Source organism: Phodopus roborovskii, unplaced genomic scaffold (assembly GCF_943737965.1).
Source record: "Phodopus roborovskii unplaced genomic scaffold, PHOROB, whole genome shotgun sequence".
In the NCBI taxonomy this organism is placed as follows: Eukaryota; Metazoa; Chordata; class Mammalia; order Rodentia; family Cricetidae; genus Phodopus; species Phodopus roborovskii.
In genome coordinates this window covers 15,243,954-15,264,838 of record NW_026126482.1, presented here as the reverse complement: position 1 = coordinate 15,264,838, position 20,885 = coordinate 15,243,954, and the positions used below count along the sequence as shown (strand labels likewise).

Here is a 20,885-nt window from a genome sequence, read left to right as displayed (position 1 = left end):
TCTAGTGAAACTGCTAAGGCTGTTTTTAATAAGACAGGCTCATTGAGTGACATATATCCTGAACTAAGGAGGTTCCAGAATTTGCGAGCAGCATGCTGCACAAACTCCCTGCATATTGAGAACTGTCATCTCTGAAGGCATTTCAGCAAAATTCAATTGTGGTTAAAAAAAAAAAAAAAAAGCTGAAAGGAGCACTCTGCGTATTCTGGGGAGGAGCAGAAGGCATCGGCCTTCTGGGAAATGTAGTCTACAACCACTTACCTAACCCATAAAAAAATGTGAGCCAGGTATGGTGATAGAGGCCTGTGATTCTAGCACTTGGGAGGCTGGGGCAGGAGGGTCAAGAATTTGAGGGCAGCCGGAGCTACATAGAAAGACTAAGACCCGAGTTCAACAAACTAATGAAAGACAAATGGGAAGGCACTTCAGTTATATGTGTTCTGTGGCACTCTTCCCCCCCCCCTTTTTAAAGTCTATTTTTTATTTTATGTGTATGACTGTTTTGCCTACAGTGTAAGTCACCATGTGCATGTCGTATCCATGGAGACCAGAAGAGGGCATCGGGTTCCCATGGAACTGGAAATACAGGCAGTTGTGAGTTGCCCGATGTGGGTGCTGGGAACCTGGAGCTTCTACAAGATTAGCAAGGGCTTTTAACCCTGAGACACCTCTCCAGCTGCTCTGTGGTCTTCTTCAATCCTGTCTGGTTTTGTGCCTTCACTGAAGTCTCCAACCACAACGTATTTACTTTAGGAAACAACCAGTAAGACCCAGCAGCTACTCTCAGTGTGAGTCTCAAACATTTGCCAGTTGTATTTTCTGTCCCGTGGTTGCTTAAATCTAGTTAAAAATATTAAATAGCTGGGTATACTGGTGCACTTCTGAAACCCCAGCACTTGAGGTTATGGCAAGAGAGTCGGTCAGCAGTTCAAGACCAGCCTCACCTTTGGGACCCAGGACCCCATCCACCCACTCCCCAAGACAACAAAACAAAAAATAATCATTCCTGAAAAAATGCATATATTGTTTTAAAAATAATTTTAATGTGTTTTTTCATCCCTTTCCTAGGTGGAACATGATTAATCTAAGGCTTACTGTGACACAATAACTTAATTTTACATGAAGAAAAACAGGGAAAGCAAACATCCATTTTTACAACCTGAGTCAAAGCCTGCTTCAACTTTCCTTTAACGTTTCCACTGCTATCTTAAATCTCTCTCCTTTATGAAAGCTTTGTTAAGGATACTTCTTTTAAATTTTTCTGAATACAGTATCATCATCATAACTGTATATACATGATATGTGTGTGCAGGCCAGTGTAATATATAGCACACTTGTGGAGGCCAGAGAAACTAGTGAGGACCAGTGATCTACCATTGCCTGGATCCAGAATTATACTCACAACATCAGGCTTGGCAGCAAGCACATTTGCCCCTGGAGCCTTCAGGAGCCTAGAAACACTTCTAATTACTTTGAACTTCGTGCCTGCCTGATCACACTCTGTGCATGTATAGACACATATGTCCATTCATGTATGGTTCCCTTTGTTCTACTATATTATTAGCTACCAAGACGTCAAGGGCTTTGTTCTCCTGCTTTATGACCCATCAAACAAAGACTCTAAGAGTTTACATTTTAGTCTAGAATACCTTTTGATGAATGTGCCTGGCTAGTTTTATGCCAACTTGACACAAGCTAGAGTCATCTGAGAGGAGGGAACCTCAATTGAGACAATGCCCCCATAAGATCAGGCTGTAGGGCATTAGGGCATTGTCTTAAGTACTGACTGATGGAGGAAGGCCCAGGTCATTGTGGGTGGAGCCATCCCTGGGCTGGTGGTCCTGGGTGCTCTAAGAAAGCAGGCTGAGCAAGGCACAAGGAGCAAGCAAGTAAGCAGCACCCCTCCATGGCCTCTGCATCAGCTCCTGCCACCAGGATCCTGTCCTGTTTGAGCTCCTGTCCTGACTTCTTTCAGTGATGGACTGAGATGATGTGGAAGTGTAAGCCAAATAAACCATTTCCTCCCCAGGTTGCTTTTGGTCATGGTGTTTCATTTCAGCAATAGTAGCCCTGACTGAGACAGGGTCTCTTATCTGGGCAATCTTATAAGTCTGTATCTTCACATATATTTTCACATACAATGGCATGGATCATCAAGGGCAAACTCTTCAGTAACACTAACAGTGAAGATCCATTTTTCATTTCAATTATAGGAATGGCAATACTCACATTTTTTTTTAAAAAAAAGTTAATGCAAGAAATGTTGCTGCAACTGTTTAGCTCTGTATAGTGCAAACCACGTGACTTCTAGCTCCCAAATCTAAAGTGCTAAGTGCTGAAGAAGTCTGCTCCGTGTGCAGTTGCGTGTGCAGTTGCTCGGCTTTGTAAGAGGGGATGGGTCTCTCTCCTCTACCCTGGCTTCATTGCCTCTTTGAACAGTGGACTCTGTGTTCACATCTGCAGACACAGCCCTATTCCCAGCCCATCCTGCTCTGTCTCATATGTGTGTCCATGATAGCTCTGCAAACCTCCAATTCTCCAGCAGTAGGAATATGGGCTTCCTGGGGTCCTGTTTTGTTTCCTTTCAAAGAAACAAAACTTTGGAGCGCCACAAGACGACAATAAGACAGATGTTTCTGCTGTGCCCTTATTTATCACATGGTGTCATGAGAAGGGAGTCACACCAAAAGACAAGGAACACTCTATATTCCATCTTATGTTGACATTTCAATGCTTTTCCCGTTTTCCTCCTTCCTATCATCAGAATTATTACAAATCAAAGAGTTACCCATCACTATATATATAACAAATATGCGCCAGGTATTTATTGTTGTTATTATTTTAAGTCAAACCCCAGTTTTAGAAATCTCAGACTGAAACTGCACAGGAAGCCTGTTTGACCCCAGCAGGATCCTCCCTGCTGCTGTTTGTAGAAGGCACTGGACCAACCACGAACTTCAGCCTGTCTGAACACAGCTGCCACCACTGGGGGGGGGGGCGAGTACCAGAGCCGCCAGCCTTACTAGTCAGGTCTGTTGACAGACCTCCCTTCCTGTTTAAAAGTCTGTCAAGTCATTGTTGCTTTTTCATGGTGTAATTAATCATTTCCTTCATACAAGCTGCATCTTGGGTTACACTGTCAACGGTGTCTGACAGACGATTCAGAGCAGCTAACAGCATCTGGTGAACACCCATAAGAAGTAAGGCCTTGCCACCCCCCCCCCCCCCAAGCTCAGGGACCTCATCACCCACCTAGGGAGGAGTCTACGCTCTGCAAAATGCTCCCATAGATGGGGACTCAACATTCTGAGAGGGGAGATGGGAAGTGTCTTCTTCAGGAACTCATCCATATTGTCATCCAGCTGAGAAGGAAATTTGAAAATAGCAGCTAACTAGTTCTCCCAAATCCCACTCTACCACATTAACAGCAGCACAGGGCTTCCACTTAACATTGGTGTGTGTAAACTAGTGGTGCATACTCAATGAAGCATGATGTCAATGCCCACTCTTCTGAATATTCTGTTCAGCCCACATTTCATCTTTATCATCACTTACTGGCTGCAAGGGGGTGGGGAGGATGTGTCACATCCTCACTGGTGACCCTCAGTGGGTGGGTTTTTTAAACTGATTCTCTTGTGCCCTGATTAAATATCTTTGATAGTGCACTCAGCAAGGCAATGTGGGTATTTCTAAAAACAGGGTATTGCTTTAGTAAACACCAACGAAAGTCACAAACATCCGAGCTTGCAGTTTACAGCCTGTCCACCATCTTGACAAATGGCCACTGCTCCCTGTCACAAAAGAAAGAACAAAACCCACCCAGATATCAATTACCACGGGTGGTATTTGCACCTGCTTCCAAAGAGCTCACCTAATGTGCTTTCCACACCCTGTGATGTAGACAAAGCTCAGTGCCTACACCAGAGAGAAGAGGAAGCAAGGCTGGCTTCAAGTCACCAGGTCCCCAGACTCTAAGGACTCGAGGCAGCTCAGTGGTTGCAGACACAGGGGCTGAGGGAACATTCACTCTGCTGGGGATGACCTAGGCAGGATTCCAGAGGCTCTCCATGGTTCAGGAGGCTTTTACTGTTCTGAAAAGGAAGCTGGACCATGGCCCAGAGACAAGGGAGATGATGATTTTCTCTTTGGGGGTTGAGAAGTGAGCAGCTTGGTACCCTACCATCCGCATCTATGGGCATCCTCGGCCACAGAACACAGTGAGAACACTTGGCTCCAAATAAAGCCAGGCACAAAATGGGTGAGATGTACATAAAGTCGGAAGAAAAGTCAAACACACAGACATGTGTTTCTGAAGTCTTTGGAAATTTTTTTTAAAAAATGTGTTAGATTGACAAAGAGTGAAAGAACTGTACTACTGTTCCAAACAACTCCCTGCCCTCCCTGAAAGGGTTGCATGCTCCTGCTATGGCCATGTTACCTGTAGGACCTGCAGAGGGGGAATGTAATGCCCGATCCTACTGATACCAGGTTGGCCTCCTCACTGGCTTGGCCACATGCATTTGAGCAAACCACTGACTGTCACTTCTGAGGAGTGAGTGGCCGGACAAACAAGCCTCTTCCACACTTAACAAGTCCCAAACAGAAGTAGACTAAAGCCACAGGTGACCTGGAGTGACACTAACCTTAGAGAAACAGAAGACCACTGCTGTCTCAAGGCACTGAGCATTTAATGGTGTCACTGCTGTATCACCTGGCGTGAGCTGGCCAACACACGGCTGTTACAGTGCAATAGACCAGCACGGCCATCTACCCTGTCCTCTCTTGCATCTGCAGCCGGGTGAATTTCTTACATACATGCTGCTGCTTATGTAACTTGAATACATGTAAACATTAAATAATCTTCCCCTCCTACCAGATTAAATCTGACTCTAAGATTCTCTGTAAGCTGACCGCTTCTCTTCATTTTTTTTTTAAAAATGTGCAACTTTCCCTTTCACATACCCTACACTAGCCAGAGTGTGTACAAGTCATGACACCTTCCTTCCCGCCCCACCTCCCCATCCCCAGCCCTGGGGACTGAACCCAAAGACTAGCGCACATAGGCAGGGCCTTGCCACCAAGCTACACTCATTACTTCCTTTTCTCTGCCCCTACATACATCATAATTCCTACCCTGAAGTTCTTCCTCTGGGAACTACACACACACTCACACACATGCACACTCACACTCACACACACACTCACACATGCACTCACACTCACTCACACACACACTCACACACTCACTCACACACACACTCACACACACACTCACACACACTCACACACATGCACGCACACTCACACGCACACTCACACTCACACACACTCACATATGCACTCACACTCACACACACTCACACACACACACTCACACATTCACACACACACACCACACACACTCTCACACACACTCACACACACGGACACACACTCACACACGCACACACACACTCACACACACACCACACACACCACACACACACGCACACACACACGCACGCACTCACACACACACACACACACACACACATATCCTGAAGGCCCATGTTCAGCTCTGAGCTTTTCTTCCTGTGAAGTCATGAAGACTGGAGTGGTGACAAATGGTATGCAGCAAAGCCCGTCCTCTGTTACTTAAAACACATGCACATCTGGTCATTCACGCCATGATGAATTCTGGAGAGTGGAGACCAGGGCTTTGACCACTCTATGGGGATCTAGGTAGATGGGGAAGGTTAGGCTGCCATTGAGCTCACATGACTGCAGGACTCCAAGACCCAGACACAGGGGCAGAAATTTAACCAGGAAGGAAACCAACCCAAGCTAAGACCAGGTACTTGTGACTGCTATGTCACTGTAAAGCCATGCGTTTGTTCAGAGCAGAGCAGTCCAACAAGAGGACAATGGGAACCACATATGTACTTCCAACTGTTTTCAGGACACACTTATAAGCAAACAGAAGACAATATTGTTTTAGTAACATGTTTTAGCTAACCTAGCATATCCTAAATATTTGTGCTACAGATTTTTTTCTTTTACCCTTGTATTAAACCTTACAGAACTGCTGTGTAATTTACACTTACGACACAGCTCAAGCCACAGCAGCCATGTAGTGTAAGCTCAACAGCATGGTTCAATACTTTGTTCCCATCAAAACAGAATAGGTGGCAGGAAACTATCATAGACCCTCAAGACCAAATCTCAGATGGCAGAGCATGGCTCCCGTCCTTCCTGAGAGGTGTTTATAAAGCCAACTTCGGGTGTTTATCAGCATACCTTTGTTTTTGGAGACAGGGTCTTACTATGTAGCCCAGGTTAGCCTCAAACTCTAAATGCCCTGTTGTGTCCCCCAGCAGTGGTATTACACACACACACACACACACACACACACACACACACACACACACACACACACGCCACCAAATTTGGTTCTTCAATGAGTTCCTTTAAACAATATGGGCTTTGATAAGTAACTATCTGGGTAGGGGCATGGCTCACTGCTAAGTATTTGCTTACCATGTATAAAGCCCCGAGGTTGAGCCTCTACACAATTTCTTTTAAAAAACTGAAAATAAACTATATTGTTTGCTCACAAATTTACAATGAGCAAATTGCCTAAAAAGAGATATGTCCTAAACAAGATTATTGGAAGATATTTTTTTATTTCTTCCCAAATGCATCCTTCTTATTAACTTGCCCAATAAAACACAATGGATAAAACAACCTTTCTTTTCCACGTGTACCAGTGCCTAGCAAAATCCAGTTTATGTAAAGATGGCTCAACCAACAAGCAATGGCAATACTACCTTCCCTCTATGACAGACAGGTACACCTCTCAGGCCCTGATGCTTATACAACAAAGGCTCTTTCTTCTTCTGAATCTACAGACACATAAACCAGTGTCTCCATGTTTGTCTAAAGGGCTATTGTTCTCAAGGGAAACAGACCTTGCTCCCAAAAACACTGCGGAGTGTTCATCAGGTCAAAGCATTAAAAGACTACATGTAGACGGGCAGTATCTGAGATAGAAGCTTCTCCACTCAGAACAAATTATAAAATCTGACACTTACCAGACAGAAAAATCAAAAAGACTAGATACATAACGATCCATTTGAGGGGAAGGGGACTTGTTCTGTCTGTGGCTCTGGCCATGAGCAAGGGAGGCATTACCTACTCTAGCTGACTTGTCTGTCTTCTCTTGCTCCACTGAGTAGCTTGTCTGAGCTGTGGTCACTGTCCTGAGGAACCACTGTCTTTTGTCCTGGCACGTAGTTTCATCTACTCCGGAGCAACATGGATTAACAGTGGAATTTCAGAGCATCGAGCCTTCTCAGGTTGGCTGCTTCTACTTATTAATATTCACTGGAGGTTCTACTGTGCCTTTTGTGGGTGGATAGTGCTCTTCTCTTTTATCCTTGAACAATACTGTGTCAGAAGCCTGCACCAGGATTCATTATCCATTCTCCTTCTGGAGGTCATCACTGCTTTAGTATTTGGCAATCATGAATCAAGCTGCCATAAACACTTGTGTGCAGTAGATAGAAACTTTTGGTTGCTTTGGGTAAATACCTGGAAGCCTGATGACTGGGGTCATGTGGTAAGAATATAATTAGGTTTTTCAGAAGCTGTGGGCTGTCTTCCAGAATGCCTGGCCCATCTGCCTCGTTTTGCCAGCAATAGCAGAGGTCCTACTGCTCATCTTCATTCTGGTTTTATCGGACTTGGAGATTTTAGGCATCCTATAGGTGTGCAGTGGTTTGTCACTGTTTTAATGCTAATTCCCTAATGACATGATGGCAACTTTACTTATTTATTTGACACCTGGGCATCTTCTTTGGGAAATGTCTACTTAGATAATATTGCCCATTTTTAAATTGACTTTCTTCTTCTTCCTTCCTTTCTTTTTTCTACATCTTCTCTTACGTCATGCTTTCAGCTTTGTCCCTGAAAGGTCATCACTGAGCCACGTCACCTCCCCCCCTGTTACCTTCTGAAAGTTCTCCAGTTGGGTGTCTTACATCGAGGTCTATGATCCATTTTGAATGAATTTTTTTTTTTTTTCTGGAGAATGGAAGGTCTGCGTTTACCTCTTAAAGAATGGATCTTCAGTTGTGTCCACATCCTTTGTCTCATTAGCATCTCATTGTACTATTATCCACTAACTTCTCTTCCATTTCCTTCCATCTTTATTTTCAGCTTGATCTATACTACTATAAAATCCTAACGTGAAATTTCCATTTTAGGCTTTGGACTTTTCAGACTGAGAATTTTTAGTGGGTTATTGTTTTCTTGAGTTATATAACATCCGTTTCTTGCTAACATTTTTCAATCTGATTTTTAAAAATCTCCTTAAACATAACAAGTGTGTTTAAAGTTTGGGCTTGACAATGTGATATCAGAAGCCCTTGCTTGTCTATTTTTTTTTAACCATTATTTCTGCTTGTTCTTATTATCATGAGTATAAGTTCTTTATCTCTAATGTGTTTTGCTTTGTGTTTTGCTTTGTGTTTCTATGGATCGAACCCGGGACCTTGTGTACACCTGATTAGTGCTCTGCCCCTGAGATACACCCAGGGTTGGACTCTGTTCTTAAAGGTGGCTGTGGAATGCTTGCAGACATGGAATCACATTGGCTTCCTTTTGTAGGTTCTAGTCACCTGAATTCTGGGGTTGCTGTCATAGGACAGCTGGCTTTATGGGCCTTTGTTTTGTTTCGCTAACTCATTGTCTCACTGTGTTGCCTAGGTTGGCTTGCCTCAGCATCCTGAGTGTTGGGATTACAGAGAAGCACCACCACACTGTAACACAATGACTTAGACCTGACAGTAAGCCATCTGAGAGTTGATTTGTTTTTGTCTTACCTGCACATGCCCCTCCAAGATCTGATCTTAACCCACTGTGCTGACTCCAGTATGGAGAGTTTAACAAGGAATTCAGCTCTGGCAGAGCGAATGAGCCCCTATACCTTGTCCTAACCCATAAAGCTGCCAGCAACCTTGCTCTACCTTGAAGCTATTTACATTAGATTTGTCTCTCTAAGTTTCCAGGGTCCTTTTGAATCTTTGGGCCTTTGTCTAGTAATTCCTCCCTAACCCTCTTTTTGTTTGTTTGTTTGTTTTTTGAGACAGAGTTTCTCTATTGCTTTGGAGCCTGTCCTGGAACTAGTTCTGTAGACCAGGCTGGCCTCGACTTCTGTGTCTTTAATATATTTTACTCTATCACTTATTCAGTTTCAAGCTCTGGCTGTCCTGGAACTCTGTAGACCAGACTGGCCTTGAACTCACAGAGATCCACCTGCCTCTGCCTCCTGAGTGCTGTGATTAAAGATGTGCACCACTGCCACCTGACAAAGATACGTTCTTTAATCATCGTGATTTACTATTAATTTTAGTTTTGAGAATTTCATGGCTAGTCTTAGGAATGATTTTTAGCATCTCACTATGTATACAGGCTAGAACACAACAGAATATTGTACGTGCAAAGTAATAGTGATTGTTAAAAGTGTTTCTGAACCTTGTCTACTTCCATAATTTTCTTTTTTTTTTTTGAGGCAGGCAGGGTTTCTCTGTCTCCCAAGTACTGGGATTGAAGGCATGCTCCTTCACTGCCTGACTTGCTTTGGCTTTTGTTGGTGAGGAACAAAGTTCTTTTATTCCCAGGATGACTATGCTTTGAGACCTCTGGGAGCAAAGATGAAAGATAAGGGGACATATGTCCTCCAGGAGCAGAAAACTTTGAAGGTTGTGAGTCTGTGATTATAAGCACCCCAGCGGTTACTCAGGGAGAATTGTCACAGTCCTCCAGATCTGACCATGATGACTGGTCTAGCTCTTTCTTAAGACGTGTTTTATTATTTATTCAGTGCACATCTTCCTTGCTGGAGTTCAAATTCTTAGTGCCAAAGACAATATGGATGATGCCTTCAATAAATATAAAGCACGAAATAACGTTTTATTAGTTTTCCATAATCCAAGAGCTATATCAAGTGTTTTTTTCCATAGCCCCAGGCCTTTTTCTTCTCTCTTCCATGCTCACATGTCCTAGATTCTGACCACATGGAGAAAGAGTTTGCCCTAGGCCTATCTTAGATAGCATGGCTGTGATGTTAGCCAGGGCTGGTCAACTTTCTGGTGACGTGTGGAAGTAAATGTCTCTGTAACATTCAGCAATATGCTCCCTGGTGATGACACCACCTTCACTTATTAAGGGCTGTCACTCAAACACCACCTTATGCCCACTCCATTTACTCCTGAACTTTTGGGGATTCCACCAGTAAAAATGCCAAGAAAACTTGGCCGGGGAAGCAGGACAGCTTTAATTAGTAGTTATTGTGATCAGCTAAGAACTCCGACAGAACCAGAACATCATTCTGGGGATGCAGCATGACTATCTGAATGTTAGGGAAACCTTTCAATTCTTCTTAGCAAGACAGAAGACAGTCTGTCTGTCTCAGCAAGTTACCAAGTTTCATCCTGGAAGGCCCGTTTTTATTCTTCTGCTTTCTTGAATGGCCATTGTCTTAGTCATTGCTGTGGTGAAACTCCATGACCAAAGCAATGGGGGTAGGAAAGGGTTTATTTCAGCTCACACCTTGAAGTCTATCATCCACGGAGGTCAGGGCATGAGAACCTGGAGGCAGGAGCTGATGCAGAGGCCATGGAGGAGTGATGCTTACTGGCTTGCTCCCCATGGCTTGCTCAGCCTGATTTCTTATAGAACCCAGGACCACCCGCCCAGGGATGGCCCCACCCACAACAGGATAGGCCCTTCCACTAATTAAGAAAATGCCCTACAGACTTGCCTATAGGCTAGTCTTATGGGGAAGGGGTGGGCTTTTTCTCCATTGAGAGTCCCTCTTCCCAAATGACGCTAGCTTGTATTGTCAATATAAAATTAGCCAGCACATTCATGCCAACAACCTCAGCTCCTCTACTCCCAGCCTATGAACCAGCACCTGCTTCTTCTTCTTGCTAAGCTCCCTTTCAATGCCAACAGGACAGAACCCATCGCTGGTAGGCAGGTCTACAGATTCAAGCATCGTCTAAGAATGCGACAAGGGGTGAGAGCACCCTGTAAATAACATGCTGATTTTACATCAGCACCAACTGTCGACTCAGGGTTTAAATCTCAAATGAGAATGCTAGTCTGAAGTCCTAGGTGGCCAGGGATTATCCATGGGCTCCAGTGATGAGTTAGGATCCTAGGTGCATACTAAGTCAGTACTGATGCCCAGTTCCACGCCAGTACTTACCTTGGGAGGTTTTCTTCATGATGAAAAGAAAAAAATTCAATAGCCGAGATACAGAAGGTTGTCAACACAATGGCCACATCAGAGGGAAACAATGAAAGAGAAAAAGAAAAGAAAAAAAACAAAAAACAAATTCAGCAACTTTGTAATGGGATCGGGAAAAATTACACACAACTAACTGCCCGCAGCAATAACCTCTCACTGTCGCTCAGAATCTGGGCACATAAAACACGCATCTACTCAGCCCTAATAGAATGGATCTAGACATTCATTGAAAGATATCTTTAATGATTCTAAGAAGGGGCAGGGAAAGAATGTGGAGATATAGAAATACTATAACCATTACTGCACATAGCTAAATTCTTTTAAACCAGTTTTACATGTAAATTTTCTTCCTGGCTCCCACCTTATTTCTTTGAGACAGGGTTTCATGTAACCCAGGATGGCCTTAAACTGGGAACGAGAAGGCATGGCCCTGAACCTCTGATTCTTTGGTCTCTACTACCTGAGTGCTAGAAGTGCAGGCAGGTACCACTGCAGCTGATTTATGTGCCAATGGGGATCAAACTTGGGGTTTCATGAGTAATAGACAAGCACTCTACCACCTGAGCTATGTCTAGGACCAAACCACCCTGAACATACCCAGTCTCCTCCAACTAAGCTAGATCCCCAACCCTATATTTAAATTCTTGTAGCTTAGTGTTAAAGTACATACATGTTTTCCATTGTTTGGCATCTATACTCTAGTATATATGAAGATTCAGATTTCAAAAACACGATTCTACATGACAAATTCTACCCATTTCAACACTGAAGAGAACTTTTAGAACAAGTTCTGGCCTTTCTCCAACGTCAACCACATAGGACTTTTCATAATGTTAATTTTTTTTTTTCAGTGCTGAAAAATCAAACCCAGGGGTTGGCCTATGCTAGGAAAATTCTCTACTACTGAGACACATTACCAGCTCCAAAATGTTCACTTTTGAATGTCCACAACCCAGAAATGACTGAAATTATACTCAAAGAAAAAATACCAAAAATCGAAGGCTTCAAAGTAAGAATATATGAGGGTGATGTGCTTTGTAAATACTTTCCTTATGTGTGATTTCAGGACCTGAATTTTTATTTCTAGGGTGTGCTATCCTACAATAGACAGTCCTTAGCTTTCTTGGTGCAGTTATTCTTGATCAAAGTCCTAATATCAATTCATAAATAATTCTCAGGAAATGGGGAGCAATCAGAATCATGGGGATCAGAAGACTAAGCTGAGATGTTTTGGCACACACCTCACACCTGTATACAAGTATTTGAAAGACTCAGAGAGGCAGGAGGATTGCCACAAGTTTGAGACCAGCCTGATCTATACAAATTCAAGGGTGGTCAGGACTACAAAGCAAGATTGTGTCTCAAAATGGGGTGGGTTAATTAATTTAACTTAAATTCAAGGCAGGAGGCATGAGAATCAAAAGGCACAGGCAAAATAACATTGCACTTTCTCCAGCACTAGGTTCAACAATCTCCATGGAACTCCAAGGGCCCCTTTAAAAGTGCAGAGCTCAGAAGTGGACAAAGGAGGTCCTTGGAGTCATAGACAGGTGGGCAGTTCTACACTTGTGAATGCAAGCAAAGAAAACGGTGACATTCTACTTGAGTTGAAACTGAAGCATAATTCTCTTGGAGTTTCATGAACTAGCCAGGAGGAAATGGCCTGTATGCTATGCCAGCAAAGAACAGTTGGAATTCGGTTTTTGTGTTCTGGTTTTTTGTCTGGTCGAGCGGTTATCTCCAGCTGTTATGAGGCCAGTCCCAACACAGGAGCGAGTCCACCTATCCAAACGAGACAGGTAGTGTGGATGTCTCCATAAAAACGCACAAGTGTTTTTAATTCTAAAAGGGGCAGGAGTTTCGTTCTATACACAAAGCTTGAGTTTTCTGGCGAGAGCTTTTCCTTAAGCAGAGACTGTCTGGATTCATGTTCTGTGCAGGAGGACAAGAGTGAGGGCTTCTTCTCTGCACATTAGATGAAGCTTCTTGTTTTATAGCTTTATTTTTTAAAAGTTCTTTCAACCACCCCTCTATTTGACAAAGGGAATTCTCTTGGGTTTTGTAGGCAGTCACATGAAACAGCATGAGCCAAGTTAATAAAATACAGTAGTCCTCACATATCCAGGTGGATAGATCCTCAAACCCACTGACACTCAATTACTTTACATAAAATGGTACAATGCTTGCATATAACCTATACACACCTTCCTATCTACTTAAGCCATCTCTAGACTACCTAATACAGTTGCATGCTGGGTAAATAGGTATTGCACTGGATTGTTAAGGGAATAATAGTCTAAGTGTCTACACAGTCGGTACAGGCACGGTTTTTCCTTCCTGCATTTATACTCAGTTGAATCTGACTGAGGATGTAGAATCTATTGAGGACCAAGCACACAGTTTCTCATGTTAGCTATGGTCGACCAATTAACCTAATGAGGTGAGACAGGCTAAAGGGATCCTGTGGAGCCCTCCAGAGTTATCACAGCATGACTCTCACTACAGTCCCACAATGCTCATGCTCATGGCTAGCACAAGGAACAGCGTGTTGGTTTGTAGCCAGTGGTACTTAGCGGGCCAAAAATACCTCCCTCCTTTCTTCACTGACATTCCGATTGGACTTTTTTTCCCCTCTTGGAAAAACCAATCTCATATCAGCCTTTTATGAAAAGTTCATTCCTGTCACTTAGGAAGACAAGAACTTAACATGGAAAAACAACATAACTCAGCCACTTTCTGGGCTGTGATGAAAAGTGGTTTAAGAATGAATGTATACTGGGCCATAGGGAAAGAGGGGCCGCAAACTCATGTGGGGCTACCCACACTGACTCACTATTTAGTATTTAGTCTAGAAAACAGAACCTCATTAGAGAAGAAAGCAACCCTTCTAACGCACTATATACTGCACACTATTAACTGACAAGTTTTTCAGAAAGTGCAAATCTGGTGATGGGTGGCCAAGACACCTGAATCCCCAGAGGTTGAGACAAACTGGAAGGGCCAAGCACCTGCTAGCACACCATTAGGTCCCCTTAGATCACTTGATGCTAACCAGCCATTTTGCTTTGTTGTATACACAAGGTGTCCCCCCCCCACCCCGCCTCTCAAAAATAAACAGTTTTATTTATATGTTTCATTCTATATATTATTTCATGTGCCTGTGTGTAGGTCTGAGTGCACGTATGAACGCAGTGCCAGCAGAGGTGAGAGGGAGCCCAGAGCCCTGGAGCCAGAGTTATTGGGAGGGGGAGTTATGAGCGCCTATGTGGTTGCTGGGAACTGAACCCGTGCTGTATAAGAAGAGCCAGCAGTCCAGGCCCTGCGCGCTTTTGATTTGTTTTTTTCTGAACCAGTCTTGCCATGTACTTCAGGCTGGTCTTGAACTTGGCAATTCTCCCACCTCTGCCTTTCTAGTTCTGGGATTATAGGCATGCACCACCATACTTGGCTTCATAAATGTCACTTTTATTGTTCGTTCTTCCTGTAAATAAGCTAAGACATTGGACTCTATAAGGCTTACCTCCTTGACTGATATTTGTCAGATCGTCCCCTGGTGCTAAGGCTATGCACTGATTACCTGCCGAGGTGTTAGCCTCCACCCTCATGTCAACCTGGCTGCTCAGAACATTCCATGCACACCTTGAGGAAGCTACACTGTAGTCACAGCTGCTTCAAAATGCTCACAAAGCCTAGCTATCCAGCCCTTGGCTTCTCTGGGTCATATCCATACATCTATAATGTTCACGCTGGAGAACCATGAAATCTAGTACAAGACAGATCTTACAATGTTTTGAGGAAGTTTACTACACATGTATGGCTGCTTTTATAGCTGCTACCCTGGGCCTCATCCAGCCTCTGAGCAGTGGGTTAAACATCCTTGCCCAGTAAGTCCAGCGGCTATCACCCCAGCCAAAAGGGGGTCACTTTCCCTGGGGCCCAGAACAAGGCCCAAGACGGACAAACGTGACCCTTTATTTGCATATGAGATTCTGCTTGTGATTGGTGCAAACAAACCCCTTCATTTGCATGGAGGCTCACCTTGATTTCTGCAAAGATGATTGACACCCGCTTTCTGGCTATATAAGCAAACTGGGGGTGGGGGGGACACAGCACAGTAGAGAAATTGAAGGACATCAGACATAAAATGAGAAAGGGTGAAGGGAACTCTGGGCCCCAGTTCCAAGGAGATGCATCTCAAACACCAAGGGTGGGTATATATATATATATATATACACACATATACATATACATATACATATACATATACATATACATATACATATACATATACATATATATATATATATTATATCCTCTGTCAATCGCTGATGATACCACGTTGAAGAAGTGAGCCGAATTAACACTAGTCGCCTAGAGTATGAACACTTAACCACCGTAAGACTGAGGATCTCAGAACCTGAGGCCTGCCTGTTCAAGAGCTTTGACACTAGAAGGTACCACCCAGTGCTGCTGCCTGCTGCCGCCAATCCTGCTGTGGGAAGCCATGGATTGCAATTATCTGCCAAGTATTGAGGCCAGTAGTGACTGAAGCCCAGAGGAATAAGCCTCCAACCTAAACATTTAAAACCTGAAAACAACCCTTCACTTGAAGCTATAAGCTTCTGAGCCTGTCAGTGTAGACTGTAGGTCTTGGCCACGTAAGACTGGGATTGCCAAAGTGGAAGAGCTTTGCCTCATCTACCATGACTTCTATCCAGGTAGATAATATCTTACAGACTCAACCACTTGACTAGTAATGGCTGCATGTCATTCATTTGTGCTTATGAAAAAAACATTTTTTTCTTCTTTTGTGATTTTTTTTTTTTTTTTTTGATTCCTTAGACAAGATCTTGCTATGTAGACCTTGCTGGCCTTCAACTCTGAGTTTAGCCTGCCTCTGCCTTCCAAGTGCTGGCATTAAAAGCATGTGTCACCATACTGGTTTATTTTTTAAATTATGGTATATGGTGTATGTGGGGGGTGCATGTGATTGCATAGGCCAGAAGAGAGTATCAGATCATCTGGGGTTGAGTTTACACGCAGTTGTGAGCTGTCCAATGTGGGTTCTAGGGACCAAACTTGGGTCCCCTGCAGGGGCAGTATGTGCTCTTAACCCCTGATGAGTAATGCTGATACCATAATAAAATGCAGTAGACATGCCATCTTTGGGGGCTGGACATTTTGTCATATAACAACTTGGAGATAAACTGTAAACAAACTATAAAAATGGTTGATACAAACAAAACTAGACAGGAAGGAGGGCTGGGGAGATCAACATAGATGAAATACTGAAGCCCCACCTAGTGCAGTGTGAGTGACAGATCTAGAGAATGCATGAATCTCTTCCTATGTATTAGCCACTCTCTACTTTCTGTCATGGGTGAATTGCCACAGTAACCCCCTCCTCTCAAACCTTCCAAATTATCAGGTTGTGCTGACTAGTATGAAAAAGAAGAAATGAAAGAAAGAACAGAGCAAATCTCAAACATCTGGGACCGAATAGACTTTAGCTGCATAATCCGACACACTAAGTGATTCTTGCTTTATACCAAAAAAGGAACTTTGTCTTGTCCCAAACTTTTTGGTGCTGCTGTTTGTTTTAAATTGCTAATGAATTCTTTTGTTGACTTATCTGTGTTCAGGTGGTTAATAAGTAAAATGTATAATAAAGTTCAAGCCATGGGTGAATTGGTACAAATACATCCACATGATTTTAGTTTAAAATAAAGAGGACCATGCTGTCTTCTATGTAGTTTTCCAAAACTGAAATGGATCTACAAAGCCCATGGGACCTTTTGCGGTTATTTATATGGCACTGCATTGTGTGATGGCATCAAGGCTGGTTTCTCTACCTTGTTCCCAAACATTATCAAATGTAGCAACACCCAAAGTGGTCCTCCGGCAGCACAGCGAGAGTCACAGGTGCCAGGTGAGCCCACGTGCAAGGCCAGGACTGTCCCCGAGGGGCATCCCTTTGGTGTGTTCACCGGTGACTTCCAAGTTCCTGCTCTGATCACTATGGCTACGATTCCCCAAGGATGGAGAAACCTAGCAAGAACTCACACTGGGCTAAACCAAAACAAAATTAAGCAGAGAAAACATGGGTCTTGTGCAGTTTTCTTGGCCCCTCTCCCAAAGCATCACACAGTGGAGTTTGCAAAACTTGAGAGCAGAGCACATATGCTAGACTCAAGCCACAAGTGCACTGGCTGTGTTGGCTCATGTGACTGCCGGTCCAGTATTCAGGAGGCTGGGGCAGGAGGATTACTTGAGTTCCAGGAGAATACCATCTCAAAACCATGACTATCATTACCACAGATCAAGAGTGAAGCATTGTCTGAGGTCATTCTTAGAATACAATGTATCTCAGTCTATGTGCTGTTACTAAAGACTTGATTCCAATTAATGGAGACTTTGGAGGGATGGCTGCTCTTCATTTTCTGTTGTTACTCTTATTTCCAAACTAACTTTCCATTTACAAGAAATCATGTACCACTTGCCCATGATACAGTAACAATAATATTCTTTCCCTCTTGCAATAGGTACTGGGGATTAAATCCAGGACCCTCCTACTTCTGAGGCAAATCACTCTGCCACTGAATGACTTTTGACTTTCTTCCATTAAGGAGTCAGAAACCATACCGGGATCCATGAAACAGCTCCTGTAAGTCCTAGTTAAGACCCACAGGGGCCTTTGCGAGAGCCTGCACCGGCGTGATGGTTATGGGCATAGATGCCGATGCCGGGTTTCACTCGGTCTCACCCCCTACTTTGCAGCAAGCTGACACTGGACATGGTACTTATGTGACAGCTCCCTAGCTGTCACATAGAAGGCGCAGTGGGAGTGAACTGAATATTCAGGAAGAACTTGGAGGCATCAGCTTAACACACAGGCTACAAGCACCTCCCCTATCAGTGGCTCCTTTTACTCAAAAATGCCTTCTCTCCACCCGCCAACTGCCATTGCTGGTGCCAGATGCTGCTTAACTTTGACAGCCTGCAGGACAGGCCACTTGAGGGCTCCACACTAGGAGGCCCCTGACTCAGCAACCCGCTCACTCTGCAAGGCATCTGTCTGTGCAGAACCACCTACTTTCAAGGTCACATTGAGTTGAATCACCAAGGCTGGAAATTATGCCTATTACAAGATGAGCTCTTAGGAGCATGCTGACCGAGAAAGATGTCATTTTTCAGCCTATTTCCAAAAAAAAGACCTGGGAGCTGCAAATGCCAATGATATGTCTGTGACATACGTCACACTAGAAGTTAGCAAGTTAGCATTTACTGCAATGTTGTCCTCTAGGTTAGAAGGTACATGGAAAAAAAAAAAATCAAGACAACACAACAGGGGCAAAAAGCGTGATTTTAAACCTAAATATGCTTAAAAACGGTTAAGGAGAGACCCACTGGTCTATTCTAAACTCCACCCACAGCAGAAAAGAAAAAAAATGAATGGAGAGTAACCCGAGGCCCAGCAGAAGTCATGCACAGGGAAGTCTGCGGCCAATTTGCAAAGATTTAGAATCACTAAAAGGCAGCTGCAGATTTCTCTTCCCGCTATGCCACGCACCCTGGCACACCAGCTGTGACACCCACATTATTTTTATTACTTCCATATGAAGGGCAAGCATCTCATCTGCACATGCTATTTATGTGGTCAAACACAAACAAACAAGTGATTTGCCCATTAGGCAAACTGCAAACACGAACCCAAAGAAAGCCTTCATGATGGAATTCTTCAGCATTGCCCAGGCCCCTGAAAGTCCACGTAGACTCCCAGCTGAGGAGAACTCTGTTGTCTAACCAAGCTTGAGGGCACAGAGCTCAGCAGGTGCCACTGTTCCACCAGGACCTGAGCTAGTCATCTGAGCACAGGAAGCAAACAACCTACAGGGCAGCATCCATCCCACCTTAAGAAGTATCAAGAGAAAGAAAGACCAGTAAATGCCCTGACGAAAAAGGAAGGTCGTTTGTTTAAGCTCTCTAGCTGGACACTGCACTCGTAACTTCACAGGGCTGTCAGTGGGGGCTATGAGGCCACCAGAGACTGCTGTGTACCCATGACAACTGAAAATTTCCTCACCTACCTCACCATCTCCGAGCTTGACACTGACATTATTTATCAAGTCCTCACTTGAACAGGAAGTAGAAATTACTGCCTCATTTCTCAGATGAATAAACTGCCCATAAGAGTAAGAGAATGAAGGCCAGCAGGATGGCCCAGGCGGTAAAAGCACTTGCTACCAAGCCCAAAGATCTCAGTTCAAATCCCCAGGACCCACATGAAGGAAGTAGAACACCAGCTTCCACACATGCGCGCGCGCGCACACACATGCACACACACACAAAATGAATGAATAAATAAATGTTAAAAAGAGAACCTCTTTAAAAATAAAGTAAGAGTAGTCACACAGCAAAGCTGGAATTAAAACCTAGCTCAGATCGTTTGGGCTACTCTTCCACTCGGAATGCCTTTCTACCATTCTCCTGGCTGAAGGCCCTGCAACAGCCTCTTATTCTTTTAGGAGAATGGACAGCCAAATTCCCAACTGTGTCCACAGACAGTTGTCCTCCACATCTACTTACCAACTGAGAACTCATCAGACTTTCCTACCATTCGGCTCTCACACCCTCTGCTCTCTCTGCCAGCAATCCACGACACACCCCTCTACCCCACACTATCTCTCTCTGCCTTGACACAAAGGTCCTTCCCTTGAGACCTTCCTCAAGCTCCCATCCTGGGCTCTGACATGATTATTGTCCCTTCATTGTGCCCCTAACCCACTTTATAGCTAGCTGCTCCAGGGTGAAGATCAGGTCTGCTTGGCTGTCTGTCATCTGTCTCCAGTGTCTTGAATTGTATGAAGTCACAACCCTGCATGTGGTTACATAACATTATATGGGGGTCAGACAAGGCTTGATAATAGCAAAAAGTTTCTGAACATGCAACTACTAATATTAACTCAAAGTCAAATGTGTAATCAATCTGTTTTCCTAGGGCCTGCTCAAGTTGCATCCCGGGACTTCGCCACAGCCTCTGTTCTGAGCACACAATATAAAACTCTGCATGGAGCACGCAGCCAGCCTCACAATACCAGAGCACTCTGCTGGAAACACTGTGTGTTGGGCATTGAAATCTCTTTATTGCACATGAAAAGTTTCCTGCTCTTACAGAAACAAAAGGGAAGCAATGTCCTTTTTATTTTGTTATTTTAAGGCAGGGTTTCTCTGAATTGCCCTGGCTGTCCTGGAACTCGCTCTGTAGACCGGGCTGGCCTCGAACTCACAGATCTGCGTGCCTCTGCCTCCCGAATGTGGGTTAAACTATGTCATGTTCTTGCTATCTTTCCTCATCATGTGAGTATCACATGAGAATACCTTTGAATTGTGCCATGTTAGAATGCGTGGTTTAAAAAATTGCTGTTTGAGCTGCTGGCATGAATTTCAGGGTTTTTTTTTTTTCTTTTTAAATCATTAAATAAATTTTGGCATGGGATTATAAGAGAATTTTCAATTACTTCTGGAATGGCTCCAAACATTCAGCTGCTATTCCGCATCGAGTGTTTATGCGAAGCAATGTTCTCATCGATGA

The 20,885-nt window shown here is 43.9% G+C and overlaps 1 protein-coding gene across 7 annotated transcripts in view; it reads right to left on the bottom strand.

Annotated features, from left to right (window-relative positions):
- Positions 1-20,885, bottom strand: part of Kif13a (kinesin family member 13A) — a 177,642-nt gene that overhangs the window by 99,533 nt on the left and 57,224 nt on the right. For 6 of the 7 annotated variants that reach the window (XM_051194333.1, XM_051194336.1, XM_051194337.1 and 3 more), the window contains exon 3: positions 11,252-11,264. The exons of the other annotated variant lie outside the window; for it this stretch is intronic. In XM_051194333.1, coding sequence (XP_051050290.1) covers positions 11,252-11,264 — 13 coding nt within the window. The remainder of the gene's footprint in view (positions 1-11,251; positions 11,265-20,885) is intronic. 7 annotated transcript variants of the gene reach the window in all.